General features: G+C 37.9%; 1 protein-coding gene across 2 annotated transcripts in view; it reads right to left on the minus strand.

Annotated features, from left to right (window-relative positions):
* Positions 1-20,047, minus strand: part of CARS1 (cysteinyl-tRNA synthetase 1) — a 51,150-nt gene that overhangs the window by 30,730 nt on the left and 373 nt on the right. The window contains exons 2-9 of one of the 2 annotated variants that reach the window (XM_067540626.1): positions 12,745-12,990; positions 7,303-7,394; positions 6,310-6,398; positions 5,840-5,936; positions 4,751-4,849; positions 3,414-3,563; positions 2,198-2,338; positions 1,153-1,241 (exon numbers count right to left, since the gene is read on the minus strand). In XM_067540626.1, coding sequence (XP_067396727.1) covers positions 1,153-1,241; positions 2,198-2,338; positions 3,414-3,563; positions 4,751-4,849; positions 5,840-5,936; positions 6,310-6,398; positions 7,303-7,394; positions 12,745-12,990 — 1,003 coding nt within the window. The remainder of the gene's footprint in view (positions 1-1,152; positions 1,242-2,197; positions 2,339-3,413; positions 3,564-4,750; positions 4,850-5,839; positions 5,937-6,309; positions 6,399-7,302; positions 7,395-12,744; positions 12,991-20,047) is intronic. The other variant, XM_067540627.1, reaches the window with a different exon arrangement.

Raw genomic sequence — 20,047 nt, forward strand, 5'->3', positions numbered from 1 at the left:
AGAGAGAACATGGGTGAGACAATACCTTTTATTGGACAACTTCTGTTAGAGGAAGAGACAGAGACGAGCTTTTGAGCTACACAAAGCTCCCAGAAAAGTTCAGAAACAAGCTTTCGAGCTACACTATCTTTTCCACAACAGAAGTTGGTCCAATAAAAAGACACTATCTCACCTACCCTGTCTCGTTTATTTTTCAATCAGTTTTGTCCTCCTCTCTTTGGCCAATTTATTTTGTCATGGCTTTATTGGGACAGAAGTCATCCTTGGGGCTTTTTTTCCCCCTTCTCTGTATGAAAGCCACCAGGAATGTGAAGTACTCAGACCACAGAGCCAATTTTCCAGTAGACCTATGGCTTGAGCATGAACACAAATGCAGATTTTGGGCACATGCATATTAGACACCCAATGACAGTTTGAGTCATAGGGCGTGAATCTCCCCTACCGTTCTAGAACAAAATTTAAACTGTTCAGACTAGGATGTCTTGTGATGAAAATCTTGTCATACAGTAAATCTGAGACATAGTATAAGCTACCAATAAAAAAAGTACCTGGCCCAAAGTTTTTAAGTCAGGATGCCTGGATATTTAGGCACCTATGTAGAAGTGGCTTGATTTTCAGAGATATTATGCAACAGCAAGAGTTGGGGAAATCAATGGGAGAAGCAGATCTGCACCTTTGGGGAAAAAAAAAATCAAGCCACTTTCTACTTAAGTGCCTAAATAAAGATTTAGTGGCCTATTTTATACTTCCATTTCTCAAAATTGTTGCCTAAGACTATGGGTAAAATCCTGACCCTGTTAAAATCAATTGGAGTTTTACCATTGACTTCAATGGGGCCAGAATTTCACCCTATATTTTTATGATCTGAAGTCTCTGTTTACAAAAAAACATTAAAACCCCAGAAACAAACTTTTTTTAAATCAGGTTTGAGATTATTGCTTGGCTGTGAAGCAACAAGCTGATTGTTTTATCCCAAAGAAACACTGCTTGAATGCAGTCTCTCGTACCATTGCTTATAGAAACAGAGCAACATGTGTCCACTGTGTACCCCAGAACTATTATTTCAGTATTAGAGATCTGCTTTGTTACACAATAATTGCAGAGATAATTTTGTAATGTTGCACGAAATCCATAACCCAGAATGGCACTTACCCATAACCATTATCCACAATCCTTTGAATAAATTCCACAATTTCCGGTACATATTCACTGACCCGAGTTAAGACATCAGGAGGTAACACCTATAAAAATAAAGGGGCATTTATATATACTGCACTACCTATCATTTTTCATGCCAGAATCTCAATTAGACTTCATCATTCTGGTGAGGTAGGTAATAACTATTTTATAAGATGGAAAAACTGAGGCAGATTTAAGAGACTTGCTCAAAAGAACACAGCAAGTGGCAGTCAGAAATAGACATGGGAGTTCTAATTTCTACTTTCCTACTCTGGGACTTGAAAGAGCTATTGGACCGCTTTTCTAAACTTTGTATCCGGTCTAAAATAACTACAGATCTGGCTGCTGCAGGAGGTGAAAGTTGTTCTATTTTTGGCATCGCAGGCTGGGCAAGGATTATTCCCCACCATGTTTCAGACCTACTTTCTAGGTAGAGAAATAGCTTTCAGTTATTGGAACCTCCGTATAAGTGACAGTGTTCGGCTATAAAAAGCTTAGGGCAAGCTTGTTTATAGCCACCATAGAGTTAATTAGAATTTCTTAGGCACCTAGTGATTGTGGACAGTCATGCTAAAGGCATGGCTTGGTTGGCAAGGCTGCTAGGAGTGCAGTTAGCGGCCCTAGCCATGTATCTCAAATACCAGACTCAGACTGGGACAACAAGGCGGGGAAAGGAAGATATTAGCAATGTTGGAGGAAGGAAAATGGACCTTATTTATGGGTAAGGGAATGAGACACCCACACCAGAGTTTGCCCAGTTCATCTCAAGAAGAAGGGATGGGTGTAATCAGTTGCAGGGTGGCTACGCTGATGAAAAGAGGACAGCAAGGTATTATGGTGCTGATTTAATAGCTATCAGTTCATGGAAGGTTAAAGATTGTCAATAAGGTGGTGGGCTGAGGCCTTCAATCACAACCAAGTTGTGTGAATTTTATTTCAGGGCCTTCTGAGGGTGCAACCAGCAACACACATGCCTTGCAATACAAAGTTCATACGATGGAACAACTTGTTTACTTACATTGAGGGCTTCCATATCTTTATGATGCTCCCCTTCCCAGAATTTGGGGAGGTCGGAGAATATAGAGTTGTCAGTCACCTGACTGCCAAACTTGGTGTCTAGCCACTCGGACAGCACATCTTTTGCTTCCTCCAACAATTTCTATGAAAAGAAAATGATATACATATAACAGTTCAGTGCAATCCAGTATAAAAAAATCTGGAAAAAGTCTTATTCATGAACCTAGACTATAATGCTTTTTAATAGAAAAAATATTTTCACACTGTTAATTCGCCTGGGCATGAATATCCTTGCATCAATCATTGTTTGTTGCCATGCAATCTTTCATGTGCTTGGAGTGAACAGAAAATAGGTACATAATTTACATCTGGAGAGACTTGATAGTGTTCTGATGAAAGATCGAAAGGAACTGAGGGATTTGCATTTTTCTGAAGATCAAGCAAAATATCATGCAAACAAATAAAGATAATTCAGTAAAAAATGCACCCTAAATATAACTCAGAATGTTTTCCCTCTAGTTTTCCATTAATACTCTATTACACCATACATTTTGAGGACAGATATATAGAATCAGCCTAAAAAGAATGCTTGAAAAAGAGGAAATACCATCCAGGACTCTAATTATCAAGAGCAATTAGTCACTGTTACAACATCTGTGGTGTTTATTGGGGCTTATCCAAAGCACAGTGAAATCAATAGGAATCTTTCCATTTATTGTAATGGGCTTTGGGGTCAGGACCTTATCCAGAGGAAGATATTTCTGAATTAATCTGGAAACATCCATTTGGTTAACGTGGCATAAAATACTTGAATGGCACAGCAATAAAACTGTCAAAGGTATTAGCTTGTGCACTATGGATGGATCTGTATGTACAACAATTTATGGCATGAATCCCTCCCCAAAACAGAAATTCCAGGAAAGCAGAAGACTAAAGACACGAATTTGTTACTGTGTGGAAGAAAACTCTTTATGGAAAACTGGAAATAACTGTACAACGGTAGCAGTTATCAAAAAAGAAGATCATGAGAAGGTTCTGCAGTGTCTGAGGCTGCTTTGAGTGGCATATGAAAACTATTTAGCTGAGCTCAGTGATACAGTTTTACCACACTGAATATTAAGTATTGGGAAATTCCCCATTCAGTAAATACACATTTATAAAATGTGTTTCAGAAAATTGTTACAAACCGATGAGATTTAAAACCCAATCATACTGACCTCAGCATGTTTTTGGATCTCTTCTCCTGTAAGTTTCTTTTGCACAGCTTCTTCTAGAGGTTCCACAGCAGACTTCACTGCATTCTGAATTCTTTCCAGCATCTGCTTTTTATCCGAGTCAATGGTGTCATTTAATTTAGCTGAAAAAGGCTACATTGAGAAATGTTTATGAAATAATGCAAAGTAAAAAAATAATCTATCCAAGAACTTTAACTGGATGACAGAACTATAAGCACTTTCTTTATGTTCTGGTGTACTGCAAGTGTAGCTTATTCAACAGTTGTATATTCCTCATGTAACAAATATTCTAAGCACATAATTTCTTACTTGAGATGAATAGCATGTTTCTCTATGTTGAAATCTATCAGACTACTCACAGAATAGTGTACTACTCAACATGAGTAAAGGTGGAAGAACAAGGCCACTAGTTTTAACTGACCAAAAGGACATGGAAATATAAAATTCCATTCACATTTGAATGTCTGAATCTGAATTAACAGCTGTATCACAATATGTGATCCTCTTAAAAAAACAGTTTTTAATCTTTACAAGATTATATCTAACACTCTTTAGCACTTCCCCTTAACCTCAATGCTCTTTACAAAGGTGAGTATGCATGATCATCCCCGTTTTACAATTTTAGGCACAGAGAAGTTAAGTGACTTCCTTAAGGTCACACAATGAGTCAGTGACAGTTTGGCATAAAACGCAGGTCCCCTAATTCCTAGCTCTGTGCTCAACTCATAAGGTTGAGAATCACTCATCTTTTTTCAATCCATGACCCACAAAATGGCCAAAAATTCATTCTCAACCCACTGCATCCTCTAAATTGTAGCACCGACAGCTCAACGCTTTCAATGGCACAGTAGGCAGTATAATTCATATGCAAACTTACTGCATAAAGAAAGTCTACATAAATACTTTTCATACATGGCCTTTCCTTAAATTTGTGGTTTTTATTTGTCAAAAACGCAAGTAAATTTGTGGCAAACATCCTACTTTTCCTCAAAATAGTACATACTTGCATGCAGATTAGGTATCTGCGGACAAAATCAGGCATGAATTTTGCACATGTAATTCTATGACTAATGCATCAGAAAGGGCTGGTCAAAATGGTCAAAAATCCTACAGATGTGAAGCTGGCTGTTTATTTCCAATAATGCAACATGAAAATGTTTCCAGCGCATGGCCCTGATTCTGCAAGGTACACTAAACAAATGTCTACTTTTAAGCACATGAGCAGTCCTATGTAAGTCAATTGGATTCCCTTCAACATGCTTAAAGTACCTTATTGAATCAGAACCTAAGCTACTAGCAAAGGAAAACTATGAGCTCACCTCTGAAGCAATCTGAACATCTTCAAGTAGCTGGGCTGCAGGTGGCTTCTTCTCTCTATATTGTTCAAAAAGATAATTTTGTCTTGCTCTCTTGATGATCTACAAGGCAAGAATATTAAAACATATTTTTAAAAAGTGCAGACAAAGTCCAAAATACTAATGTATTTTCCTATTACATACTTTAGCAGGACCCCTCTAAATTCAACAAGCTACAAGAATTACATGTCTTATTAATGCCATTGAAGCAAATAAAATAAAGTAGTCATGAAATTAAATGCAACAACTACCAATAATGAAGCAGGCCAGTAAAATAAATTACCTTCGTAAAAAGGACAGTTAATCTTCATAATCTATAACTGCATTCACTTATAGAGCAGTTTGGAAGAATTAGATTTTTAATTGGTAAATGTCTGTAAGGGTTGATTTCACTATACACACAGAAACTAACACAAAATATTTTCATCCATGATAATTGAAGATTACAGATAGCAAAGTTAGAAGAGTGCTGCTTGAGAACTTATTGGAGGGTGATTTAAGGATATTTACTTTGTTTATTTTGACATCTGAAGTTGACAATTTTGGTTTTAATGACTATGAACCTTAACCTTTTTGAATTTCAACATTTACGGTCATTAAATAATTCTTGTCTGACCTCTCCCACCATTGTCTGGCTCATCGCCTCCCACAACTGAAAATTAAAATAAATAAAAATAATTAAAAGTGCTTAAAAACTCTCAATTTTGTGCAACTGTGAAAATTTAAAAATTGATAAAAAATGGAAAAATGTTTAAAAACAACAGATACTATTCATAGAAATTATTTCAAAAATTATCAAATTCTGCCAGGCCTACTTACACACAAAATCAGCATGGAACTAAATTACAAGAGGTTTTGCTAAAGCCTAGCCACTATACTAAAACTGAATTAGGTCCAGTGACTGAAAATCAATATCTTTGTGACAACAATTGAAATCAGGCTATTTGGTGCAATTAAACCAAATGGATAAAACACACTATATGCAGAGTGACTCCCAACCCCTGGACTTGGTCAACCTATTGTTGTTCAGATGCACCTTTAAAGACACCATACCTTATCATCAATATCTGTAATATTTATACAGTAGAAGACATCGTATTTAAAGTAATCCCTCAACACTCTTCGCAGGATATCAAATGAGATGTATGACCTAAAAAAATTCAAAAGGCAGAACTTACTTTTACTTACTGGATATCTCATATACACATCTACTATATGCAAAAACTATGTTCATGCAGCATTAAATGTGATTTTAAATCCCACAGAGTCAGTAAATTCACAGCTGAAGTTCCCAGAGCAACATTAACTTTTTCCCCCCATTACAAACAGGGCTTTTCACTGCATGACAAACAAACATAAATGGTAATTTTTTTTCTAGTTTAGAGTACCTGAGTTGTTGTCTAGCAATGTGACTAACTCACTGTACTTAGCTTGACATATCCCTAGGGATTTTCAGCTTTGTTATTTAATTGCTTACAATAGGAACTGTTCGCATTTTATCAAAGGAAGAAATTCTGTAGTACCTGGCATGTCCCATGTGAGAAGCATCATATACTGTAGGGCCACAGCAATACCATGTCACTTTGTTGCCATTCTGGGGCTGAAATACATCCTTAATTGGAAAGGAAGGTACAGTGAGCAGAAGAAATTGAAGACATATGGTCTCGGAGCAGCAACATCAGGAACATAGTCATGTCAAGCGAATGTGATTATATGAATTTGCATTATAACAAACACAACAATTACACTTTCAATTTTACTGTAAGACTAGAATGCTAACTTCACCACATAAAAGAGACAAACCTAAATTTGTCTTTTTTCATTAATTGCAGTCTACAAAATGTAATATCAAAGTCTAGACAGCCAGATGGATCAAATCTTCACTTAACCCTTAGGAGATGTTACCTATACATGTAAAGCAAAGACTGAGGCCTAGTCTACTTGGAAACATTTTTTGGATATAACCTAAGATGTTAATTTAAATCAATGTAGTTACACCAGTGCAACTCTCTCTTTGGATGTTCTTATTCCCATATAAAGAGTGGCTTTTTTTATTTAGCTTTTGGTGCTTGGGAAAAGATTTAAGCTAAACAAACAAAAAAAGCTACTCATACTAGAACAGTCCAAATGGGGGGAAAAGGAGACTTATACCAAAACTGGTAAAACTTTCTCATGTAGACAAGCCCGAAGAAGACAAATTCTGATTCTGTTTTGTGTATGTTATCCATAGTAAATATTTATAACTACAGCAGCATGATTGGACCATCCAAATATGTGGGCTCTTGCATGGTGGAAGGCTGCAGTCATACCTGGAATATTATAATGCTTACATCTATAAAAAAAAGTTGACTAAACTAGGATGTTTGCTATATATTTAATAAGATTCAGCAAAATAATACATCTATTTAGTACGCCACAGAAACTTATGCATAGATATGAAAACCATTTAAAAAATGTAATCTGCCAATTATATTTGAATCTCTCTAGAAAACCCTGCAGTTCTTTCATTCGTTCACCTTGTTGCGAGTCAGGCTGTTGTAGAGGCAGAGTTTAGACTGTTTTGTTCCTTCTGGGGAAGACCAATGGGGCTGTGTACGTTTGCCTTTACCTAGAAAAGAACGTAAAGAAAATCTCAATAAACTTTAAAAAGCATCATACATAGACACACAGATTTATAGTAAAGGATTTTTCACGTTACTGCCTTAAATTATTTCAAAAAGAAAAAAATATTTTTTTTTTAAATAGATGTACAGAAACAGTTCCATTCAAAACTGCCCAAACTTCCCATAGAGCTGGTAAAAGGGATATAATCAATTTCACAAAAGTTTATTTTCTACTTGATTGCCATCAGTTTATATCCCTTTTCAAATTATAATCTAAAACACAGAAAAAAACCTGCAGTACAGTATACATTAAAGCACATTCAAAAAGGTCTGTAACAATTTATCTTTGTAACATCATTGACCTTAATAAGACTGCATATCTTAAAACTCATGCAACTTTTAGAAAGATTTCCACAAAGTCGAGAGCCAGTCTCTAGAGCCAATATTGACAGAACATGTACTTAGTGGGGAAAAAGAGAAAAGGGCAAACTGCATAGCTTAGAAAGAGCGTCACCCTTCTATTATACACTGCTGCTATGAACACCCTCATTTATTACAAATACATATCCAAGTGGAGCACATTCGATAGAGGGCACAATTTGGGCCTTGAAGTAGTTATAGCAGGGATTGGAATCATTATGGTAAAAGAAGAATGATAAATTACGGGGCCAAATCCTGCCCTTACCTGAGGATACTGTGCTTTGGGGAAGGAGCGAAGGGAAGGCCAGAGAAAGGATGAAGACCAGTGTAGTTCTGGCTACAGTTCTAATATTGTGTACAGCAGGTCAGAAAATGGAATTTCCACACTGGGGGAAATTCCAACTTTTAAAAATCTGTTTTCATTCCAAATCAATGAAAATCTGAAATTTCTAGTGCAATGAAAAATTTCTAGTGTCAAAATATTAAATATAATATTCAAATATATAAAAATAAGTCACAACAAAATGAAAATGAAACAAAAAAGTAGAAACACAGCAAAACTTCCGTTGAAATCGACATGTTCTCATGAAATGTTTCAATTTCAATGAAATTGCATTTTCGAACAGAAAAATTCCACAGAAATGTTTCTAAGCAGCTCTAATACAGAGCTATCCAGCTTTTAAATAGTTGGTTTTAGACAGATTGCATTACAGAGGTTTGGCCTGAATCATCTCTCTCTCTCAATATTCAAGACTCCTTTAAAAAGAAGCATATGATATATCCTAGATGGCAGTGGGGCTAGGGGGAGGCATGAACACATCTCTAAACAGCTGGCCATGACCTTTGAGGATGCAGTGTGTACCCACTGGAGTGCTAGAGTAATAATTGGGCTCAACTCTTAGCATTTGTGATAAAAGAAGGGATCCTGCCCTGCAGCTTGTGTGGAGGGAGTGAAGGGATTAAAAGGCCTCACTTACTCCCATTTTCCTAGTCCACCAGCACATAAGCAGAGCAGGACTGGACTCTTTTCCATTATGTTTCTAAACGTCTTACAATCTTAGGTATTACATATCTGATATGCTTTAAAAACAAGTAGCAGCAGAATCATCCCCTCCAAAAAGCTGCAGTGTGCTATGATCTGGCTGCCACTCTCCATATCACTCATGGCTGTATTTCAGTGATGTGTGTATATTAACTTAGAATCAAAACTGGAAGAATAACAGCCAAACAGAAAACTGAGAAATACTAGTTTTCTCACCCCATTTACTTTAGTACTGTTGTTAAGAATTTGTATGGGATGCAATTTACCTGCAACTAAAATATTATCCAATTGTTTGTAACTTGTATTGTCAAATGGCTTTCATGTTTTGTCTCTCAGCACGCCCATCATTCACTTAAATGTCCCGGAAAATGTCTTCCTGTGCATATTTCAACTGAGAACTATAATAATCAACTGCAAAAGGTTGTTATATATAACCCTTTGGAATAACTGTGTCACTAGAGGGGAGAGGCTTACTTTAATACTGTCCCAGAGAGGGATAAAATATTTAATCCGTGTATTGTACGCTGAGATGTATCATTAGTTCTAAGTATTTTACTATAAATGAGATGTAATTCAACACATACCTCACGTGCAAAACCAGTTTATCCACAAATGAATCCAAATACCAGAAGACAAATGTTTACTCTTAGATTTGAAAAGCCTACAATGACATGAATCACTGTGATGAAGTCTACAACCAAATTAATCACGGAAGAAAAAAAGATCCTGTGTGCCAAAGCTGTCAGATCATGATCCAAGAACAATGATATACCCAGTATATAAACACACTATAATGGCAAAATTCAAACATAGAGGTCCAATAAAAGATGAACTCTCAGCACCAACCCATTTATCTAAATGCTTCTCCCTATCACTTTGGTCTTCGCTTGGTTGAGCTTAAGCTAATTTGTTCTCATCCACATCCCTATCTCTGTTAGATGCTAGGAAAATGCCGACAGCAGTATCCAAGTTCTATGAAAAGGAGACATCTCCGCATATTATCTGCATATTGGACACTGTAGGACATAATATCTCACTATCTTCACCACTAGCCAGACATACATGTTTAACAGACCTGACAAGATTCTTTTGGGAGAAGGCAGATTCATTACCATCCTTTAAGATTTCTCAGGCTAAAAGGCATAAACCTATTGAAGGGCTATCCTATCGCCACCCATAACATTTTTCAGGTGAATCAACAAAGCCTTATAGGTAGTGGTATCAAAGACTACTGCCAGAGCCAACAAATCAGCATGGGCACCTTCACTGTGTCTATTGGTAGGTGGAAATCAACCAACAAAACCAAAACTGTCTGAACTAGACTAACAACTAAAACAAGATTGGTTGGGATTCATGACATATATGAGGACAGGATGCTATTGGTGTTAATCCAGCACCACCTTCTCAATAACCTTGACCAAAAAGATTGGGCGTTAACATGCAGCTATTGAAAAGTATTGTACAAGAACTAATTATTATTACATTACTTCTTGAGCAGGGACCTCACTATAAAGCATTTGTTTAAGGGCAGCTCGTGCATAGGAAAGCATCAGAGAAGAATGACAAACTCCCAAGAGGTTACACAATAACGTAGATTAACCAGTTGGAATTTCCTCACATGAGCAGTAATTGTTTAATTACCAAGGAAAAGCTACATTATTTTCAGAAATGTTAATTTATCCTGTTAATAATAATCTTAAAAGGGAAGTATTCAGTTTATATTACTATAAACTTGTATAGTATACAAAATCTGTATTTCTATAACCCTTTGAAAAAAAGCAGAATGGCTCTTATTGAGTGGACCCTTATAGGGGTCAAAACAAAAGCTGTATACATCTGTGACAGAGTGGGATTTTTTTGGTAATATTTTTATGACTCGTATGTATGCCTGTTTCCCCCTTACTTTGCATTACTACCCAAAAGGGGGAAAAGGATTAAGTTTGCTCTTAGGACAGACCAAGAGATATAGGTGTGTATGTGTTGCCTACCTGTCTGAGTGGATTGAATGGGTCATTATAAACATTGGCCAAGGCTGATCCACATCAATGGAAAACCCAATCACCAGGAAATCAACATCTAGCAATCAGCAACCCAGAGGGAAGAGTATTTCCCCATTTCTCAGCAAGGAAGCTGAGCAGAGCCCCAGCTCAAGAACAAAGGACTAAGAGGTGTGAAGTGGGGGGGATAAGTGTGGGTGCTGGAAGAAGCTTGGGAGCTCGCTCATCTGGGAACAGATGGGAAAGAAGTCAAAAAGAAACACAGAGCATGAAAGTGGAGTTCACTACAGTGTGACTGGTGAATTGCTCTTAGTTGACTTTATATCTCTATGCTAACCTAAGAACTACCAATGCTGTGTATCCAGTTGACTAATAAACCCTATTGTTCTGAAACAAGTGTCACTGCAAATACTGTGTGAGGTGCATTAATCCCTGAAGAGTGTACAAGTCTGTAACCCAGAGTCTATCTCAGTTGGACTTGCTCAGTAGAGCTCATGCTGTGATGCAGAAGCACTGAAGCCCCAGTGGTTCAGTCTCAGGAGATGGTGAGGCTGCATGGCTTACCCTGAAGGAAGAGTGAGAATCCTTGGGAGTCTGGCACAACAAAAGTGTTCCTCCAGGAGACTGATCCAAAGCTACAGGCGCAACACTGATCCTGTGGCTCTGTGACAATGTCTTATACCTAATGGTTAGGGGTTTTATTATTATAAAAACACGGAGAATTGATTTCTGTAGGCAGAGAAACTATCAAACAAAGCAAATAAGGAAATAGCTTAACTATTTCAAATACTTCTGGATCCATAAATTATGCTTCATTACTAGCTACACCCGATGTAGAACTTTATGGTAATTTGCTAACACTGTAATCTGGAGCATGTGTTACACTGCCAATGACACATCTGTTCCTGCTAGGTTACTGCAGATAAAGTCACCTTGGAGTGTTTTTACTCCTTTTAATCTGAAAGGACTCAAAGGGTAGTGATGGCAACTGAGAGCTCCAAAGGCCCTGTCACATGGGGTGTTAAAAGATTCCAGTCTGTTCCCTCTCTTATTCTATGTGGATTTAAGATCATGAGGAGATTTAGTAAGGAGCCAAATGCTATGATATCTTCAGTATACTAATGGCACCCAGCTTTCTGTTCATCACATCTGCAATCTGGTAGGATAAATGTGTCTGTGTCTACCAGACATGGACCTTGGTACACTTATCCACGACTTTGCCACCGTGAAACTGGGTTACTGTAATACATTCTACATGGAGCTACACCTTGAGAATATTTGGAAACTTCAGCTAGTGCAGAATGAACATGGCATCTACTTAAGTGAAGCCTCATACCAGAAGCACATAACCCAGGACCACTGGAACTGTACTAATTGGCTGTGGGTTTCTAGGTAGAATTCAAGATGTTGCTTTCCCCCTTTTAACTCCTAAACTCTGTGGGACCTAGTTACCCAAAAGACCACCTCTCTTTCCCTTGACATACTGTCACAGTTGTCATCAGCAGAGACATCTAACTTCCTTGTGTGGGGAACAACTGGCAAGATATTCTCAACTCTGGAATTTGCTTTCCCCACTGGATCTGCCAGATCCCAGATCTGTCATACTTCTGGACACTCTCCAAAAACCATTCTTTTCTTCCTTGGGCATTTGAGGATTGGGGGGGGGAGGAGGGGGGTTGGAAGAGTTTATTTTTATACTTGCTGGTGGGTTGATTATTAGAGTGTGTGTAGCCTGTTATTTAGGTTTTAAATATTATTTTGATATTGTGAAATTTAAAATTGTGTAAAATCACCCATAGTATGGGCGGGCAATTGTTGAGGTTCTTTGCAATCAAAATAAACATATACATGTCTACTAATCTGTAACTTGCCCAACAACTGCAGGTCACTACTCACTTGTCTGAAGTTTACAAGGTTCAATTTTTTCATTGCTGTCACCATAGATTGCTTCTATGTGCCTATACCACCGAACAACATGGAAATGCTGGTCCACAGGTGGCCCCGAAAACTGTCTGAATACCTCCACATCTGCATGTGAAAATGTGAACCCCTGGATATAACTACGAGTGCTGAGGTACTTGTCCAAAGCCTTCAGTCTGGCTTCCTCTTCAATAATGCTCAGAATGAAACTGTAGTTGGAAGCTGCAAAGACAGAGGCATGTGACATTTGGTCAGAATTAAAGTTAAAAAAGGCATATTAAAACAAAAAATATATCCTAAAACTAGTAGGGGAAATAATATCATTGAAACAACCAGGTGCATATCAGAAATTGACAGCAAATTTGAGGGAAAAAATATTTTATCAAATGTAATGTACAATCATAAAAGGCTGTTATAAATGGTCTTAAAAAAAAAAAAAAAAAAAAAAAAATTAGGACTATTTTTGTCCATGGTGAATTTCAGGGAGAAATCACTGGTTTATCATGGCTCAGGGACAAAGGCACAGACCTAGGTCCTTTTTCACAGCGGGGTGGGGGGGAAGCAATGTATAAACAGTTATAGAGGCTCTTCCATGCCTAGTGGGCTTAATCAGCACTTCTCTCTCTTAGTCCACTAAAGCCCTCTTCTCACAAAGATTTACACATATGATTAACTTTATGCACTGTGAGTATCTTATTAACTTCAATGGAATTACTCACAGCACGTAAAGGTAAGTATGTACTTAAATCTTTGCAAGAGGTGGATCTAAGTGTGGGCTCTCAATCTGATGCCCACTTTCCCCTACTTGCTCTGACTGACAAATGTTTGCAGAATGTTAAATTATAGCCATTGGTGCTACTATCTGGTATGTTCCTGCATAAGTTTCTTTCCTCAAATGTGCATGCAATATGTATTAAAATGAACTGGACTTCTATTAATGGACAGAAGAAATGCTAAACTACCCGACATGTACACCCATTCTTTCCTATGATTTACTCAGCTCACTTTGCATTCACACAAAGGTAAAACAGACTTCGTTGTGTTTATTTTACAAGTACTAAGTAACTTTTATACTTGAAAGAGCATAGCACATTTACAAAGGGAGAAGTTCTGTGATTTATGAGGCACAATCACAATAAGTAAAGTACTGTATATAAAACATCTCAGTGGCAGTTATAAAATCTGTGCTAGCACTGACATTAGTACACACAGCCTTTAATTTTTCCTTAATAATTTACCACTTTATAGTGTTTTCCATGTTCAAAACACTGTAGAAACATTAACTAAGTGTATTGTGGGGTACATAAGTGAAAAGGAAAAAATTCATATGTATTAAGGGTCATACAATGAGTTGGTGTCAGTGCCAGGATTAGAACACATGACTTCCTATCTCCAAATCCCATGTTCAAGACCACTAAACCAATTTTTTTACTTCTAAGGCAGCATGGTAATCTTGTTCTACCATGGAAGTTTCCATATAGCTTCCATAGCACTAAGCTTATTGCCACAGCACAGTATTTGAAGGGAAAAGCAATAGTTACAAGTAGGTGTGGGAACTCTGGGGAGGCGGGAAGTATTCTTCCAAACGTGTGTAAGTATTATCAGCTGAGACTGAGATTTTTAAGTGTGGGCCATTTCCTATGGGGAATGAAATAACTGTTTAGGTTTAATGGAATGTTTCACCTGCTCATTTGGTCCCTGTGAATGACTACCTCTATCCTGCATTGCTTCCAATTAGAATTATAAAACAGAGAGAAAAATATTCGTCAACAACACTTCTATAACCAGACCTAATACTGCATTAACTGTCTATTTACAAGATGCAGCCCTTTTGAGAAAACAGTAATACAGAGGGACGATGTCCAAACGCCAGTGAGATAACAAGTGTATTTGATCCATTAAAACATAAACAGGATGTAGTGCCAGGTGTTTAAAGTTTAGTGCAATAAATAGAACTGGTGACAGAAGAGTCACAGTCACAGCAGTAACTTTTTTATTTTGTGTTAAGTATGCAATCAGAGTCAGAACAAGGAGAAGCATTGAAAATCTCCCTCAAATGTAAGTCAATGAAGATGTTATTCAAGATGGATAAGAAGTAAAAAGAAACAAATAGATATGCATAGTTTTAACTAGACAACATGTGCAGTTTTATACATTGGATTAAGATTGGTCCACAAACTTAATTTCTCTTTCAAAGTTTCATATTTGTAAATAGTCAAATATTTATTCTCATCTCTGGTAGATGCTTACAAACTGAAACATTAATTAATGTCAGATGTAAACTGGTCGATCTGTTTGAAATCTAAATAATCAGATGAACTTCATGATATAATGTGTGAGGGAAAGGACAGAAAAACATGCTCCCCAGGAGCAAGATTCATATCACAAAATATAGATCTCAAAAAGACTCTTGAGCACTGCCTCTTTTGCAATAACTTTTTTTGACAAGTATTACTGCAGTTATGAGCCTTAACTAACTTAAAAAGACTTGGAAAGTCTGAGAAATGAACTTTTCCCTCCACACCCCTATTTGGAAAGGGAAGTTGTATAAGTATCCTATGTCTCCTTTTTACACAAATGTATCAACTAACAGAGATACGAAAGCACATGCATCTTTCTGAATGCAAGGAGAGGAAGAAAATGCTTATTTTAAAGTTCAGTACTCAGTTCAGCCTGCGTAAGCATGAACAACAACTAAAGTGTTTATGGATGGCTATATGGGTATAAATTAATCTTTGAAAAAAATACCATTTAGCATGACACCTGCTAGCAAGAGGGGTAAATTTAAAAGTGTAATCCGTGGGGGAAACAAGATGTCTCAGGGGATTGCTAATAGAATACAGTCTTCTACTGTGAGGTTACTGGCTCAAACTCACCAAAACTTCAACAGTCATCACAAATCTAATGATTGTTTGCCGACAGGTAAAATACACTCCCCTGTCTGGTTAATCCTGGTGGTCAATAACCATACCAGAAATCACCTCCACAATGACTAGTGGCAGTCCCAAGAGTAAGTGAAATACCACAAAGAATAAACACCCCTCTCAAACTTAGACCTGATTCTTCCAGAACAAGGTTGAAACATACAAGAGGGGCAGAATGGGAATGATTGCACTGCTAGGTCTCATGCCAGATCTTTTGTACATATAGAACACTTCAGACTGCAGTGCTCTGAACTTCTCAAGCAATAAACAAAATAAACCACCACACCAATTTAAAGCTTGAACTATTTTTTTTAAATGAAGAAAAAAAAAAAACAATGTAACACGTTCAAATTTGGTTTATACCACAATTTAAAAAGCCCACCATCCTACTCCCTAGTGGTTAATGTCCATATTGAAAAAAAAAAAAAACATCAACTAATCTGTTAGAATTCAACATGATAGGCAGCTTTTTCTCTACAGAAGACAAAAATGCTGCAGAAGCACTGGACAACACATGATTATAACTCATCTGATTGGATTGATCGACTGGCAATTGTTAAATTGCCCAGGGGTTGTTCTCTCTTTTAAATATACACTTTGAACATCAGTTGAGAGATGCAATATTTTTTCTATCTATTAATATGTAACAAATTTGAAATTTCCCTAGTATTAAAAGTTTGGCCCCACATATATTCACTGTAGAGACTAATAATATGCTACTTTTTGGTATGCTAATTAATATGGGTGTATGAACTCTCCATGTGATATAATTATTGATGTGTTCTACTTTCCATATATGGAAAATTATGCCACCTAATACTGAATGACATCGTGACCTTGTGTGGGAAGTTGTAATAAGACTCAGAGCTGATGACTAAGACATATTAGTTTCTACATACCATTTACACGAAAGATTAAAAAAATACTTGAAATCTCATTGTGTAACCCATAAATTAGACAGCTTAATTTAAATGATACCAGTTTCATCAGTTTCTCACTTTTGTAAGACATGAATCCTAAAAACAAAGTGTATAGGGCCTTTCCTCTATTAAAAATATTGTCAGCAGAGCACAAATAGAAAGGACATTAGACAGGAAGAGAGCACCCACACACAAATACATGGGGATCCCTTACTTCAGTGGAGTACCAGCTACCTCGGGCTCAGCACATTCAGTGAAGTTTCCCTAACATTGTCAGTCATTTGTACAAACCAAATGGACACAGTCTGGGAACCTCTGTTGTAGAGAAGGGTAACTTCTGCAAAGGCATTGCAATAGAAAATGATTACAAATATTCATATAGATTCACAAAACTTATTTTATATACAAAAACAGACACTTTAAGGGTCTGGTTCTCTTCTGCATTCTTTAAAGTGATTTGCAGTTTAAAAATAGCACTTATAAAAAAAAGTATAATTTGCTGTATTACTAACACCTCTTCAGATTACTTTTTCACCATTTCTGCTGCTTGTTTACATTTTGTATATTATTCATCTTGGTCACTGAAAACAGACTGCAGGGGCCTGGCAAAAATTCTGCACGAGTCTTTTTTTGTTTTGGTCAGACCAGTAAAACTTTTTTTTTCATTACCCTCAGCCACATGGTAAAGATAGATGAGAAGATTTGGTGCCTGGCTAATTATATTTTAAATGACAGTTTTGCAACTATTGTATGAAAGAATGCATACAAATAGAATTCATTCAGATAAATGGACTACTTTTCAATGCTAATGATGTATGTTGGGCTCATAAACCATTTTCTGACAACAGGGATTTTAAGAAGGCAGGCTCAAATAAAGCAGGAGCTAGTGTAGTCAGTTTCAGTTTTGTTTTTAGTCAGTTTCACATTCAAATTCTCATGAACTAATACAAAGGCTACCTTTACATTGCACACCACTTACAGGGCATGTAAGATATGTGCAGTTATATGCTGCAGTGAAATGCAGACTGTAAGTGTGTAAGTTACATGCAGAGGTGTAAGGCTCTGGCAGAGAGGACGCTGGGGAGAAAGTCTGTGGCAGCTTCCCCACTCCAGGAGCCTTTTCCCATGGTGAAAAAAGTCTCTGGTAGCTTCCTGCAACAGGAAAAGGCTCCAGCAATGGGGAGGTAGCAGGACACTATGCTACTAAAAACAGCCATATAAATGGAGAGGCATTATTTGGGCTATAGAGTGCTGTGTAGGGATACAGCCGAGTTCAAGCATGTCCGTACTCTATTTGCCTAAGCAGTGCCTCACCATCTGCACTGCTATTCATATCCGTGCTAGGAGTGCAAGTAGTGTATGTATTCTGCACACCGCCAAAAGGCCCGTACAGTGTAGACGTACCTAAATTTACTACACTTTGGTGGAACACTGGAGGAGAATACTTAAAATTCAAAACAAAAAATTTCATGAAAAAAATATTTAATAATATTAGACTAGGAAAATATATATTTTAAGTAAACAAAACTTAAATTTTGATCCTAAACAGTGGATTTTTATGTGATAAGTAATACTGGCAGTCCCTATAATAAAGTTAACCAATAGTTTTCTAAAAAGCTCATGCCTTGATATTTCAATTATTCTTATTTATTTAAGCTCTTGAAAATAAATCAGAAAAAAAGGAGTGTTGGCTGCCCCTTGATAAATATGATAATATTATTCTTACTCAGAAAACAGAACTACTGGTAATATTTTCAGTAAGTGTGGGGGGCTATCACTTTGTTGTATATATGTACAGTGCGTTGTACAACGGGGCCCCACTACAATATATATAGTAAATAATCACTTAAAAGCACAAAACTCTCAATTGTTCTACTAAAAAAACCTTGATTTTTAAAAAACTTGGGATTTTCAAAGATGAATCAGAAGTTTGGCAGGACAGCAGATGCTCCACAGATAGAACATCACCAATTAATGTGGGAGCAACAGCTCAAGAGTAATTGACAATGTCCTGCATGTCCATGCCCTGTATTTAAACATAGGCAATCCTACTACATAAGACATTTTGGTGATGTTGGCTGAAAAGATTCCTCTTACAAAACCAAAAAAATTTAGGGAAAAAACTTTCCCCTGAAGAGAAGGCTTCCTGAAACATAAATGAGAGGAGAAAGGATCACACAAGTACCACCACAATATGGCTCATGCGGGGAGAGCGTAGGAGCTGTAGTACAGGTCTTATGTAAAGGGTCTGGAAGGCAGTCTGCCACTCCTCTTTTAAACACAATCATGTGTGCCAAGTTTGTGCCTCTGAAATGAACCCCATACTTCACTGATTCTTGTAACCTGTAGAGCCCATCGTTAGCGAGTCTGTCCCATTATCATACTATCACTGATGAAAAGGAAGGAAAGAAACCCCCAGCCATGGCCCCTGACTCCCAGCCAGGCCACGGCTCTGGTCCCAACTGCAGTCCCACTCGCAGCCCTGCCCCTGGCTCCGGTTCAACTCCCGGCCCCAACCCCAGACTAGGCCCCCTACCGTAGATTCTGCTTCTAGCCTGAGACCCACCCCTGGCCATGGCTCCTGCCCCAGCTGCGGCCCCAACTGTGGCGCTGCTCCTGGCCCCAACTCCCAGGGGGCCCAGACAGGTTAAGGGGGGGAGGGGAGGGAACAAGGTAAAAAGTCTGAGGACCATTGTAACCCAACACAGAGTTTGGATTTTCCACAACCCTGAGCAAAATGGTTATACCGACATAAATTCCTAGTATACACCAAGCCTGGGTCAGGTAGACTAAGAAGGCAGTTGACTAAGAGGCTTAGGATCCATATGATTTGCTACACTGATAGCATCTTCTCTAACCCTCCATGGTATAGTTTCAAAGGCACAAATAATAGCTAGGCATCTAGGGTAATTAGGTACCTAAATGCCATTTGTGCCTGTAAAAGCTGTATCTTTAAATTTCTCAGCCACAACCACTGATGCACCTTCCTGTCACTAACACTTATTTATATGGTGTCTGGCAGGAAGATACCAGAGTGACCTTCACATAAGCCTAAATAGGTCTTTCAGATCCTGAAACAGCACAGAATTCATGCTGCCCCTTCCTGACATATCAGAAAAAAGAAAACCTCTGACTTCGCAAGTCACTGCTAGAATGCCTGCCACAGTCCTGGCAATTGCAGGCTCACCCCAGTTGTAACAGGGCATCCCAGGTCCTGTGCGAGCAACGTGACACCACCACAGCACAGCAATGTTTGGAGGCAGTGCTGAGAGAACACCAGAGCTGCCACAACACATCAGGAGGGAGCAACGCCTCGGGATGACCCCGAGCCAGGCACGACACGCTGCTGCACCAGGGTGCAGTAACGTCCCGCTCCACCACTGTGCCGCGGCACCAGGAGGCAATGACATCACGAGCCGCGGGGACAGCAGGTGG

This window comes from Emydura macquarii, unplaced genomic scaffold (assembly GCF_026122565.2).
Source record: "Emydura macquarii macquarii isolate MOO-44397 ecotype Brisbane River unplaced genomic scaffold, CSIRO-AGI_Emac_v2 contig_587, whole genome shotgun sequence".
NCBI classification, from domain to species: domain Eukaryota; kingdom Metazoa; phylum Chordata; order Testudines; family Chelidae; genus Emydura; species Emydura macquarii.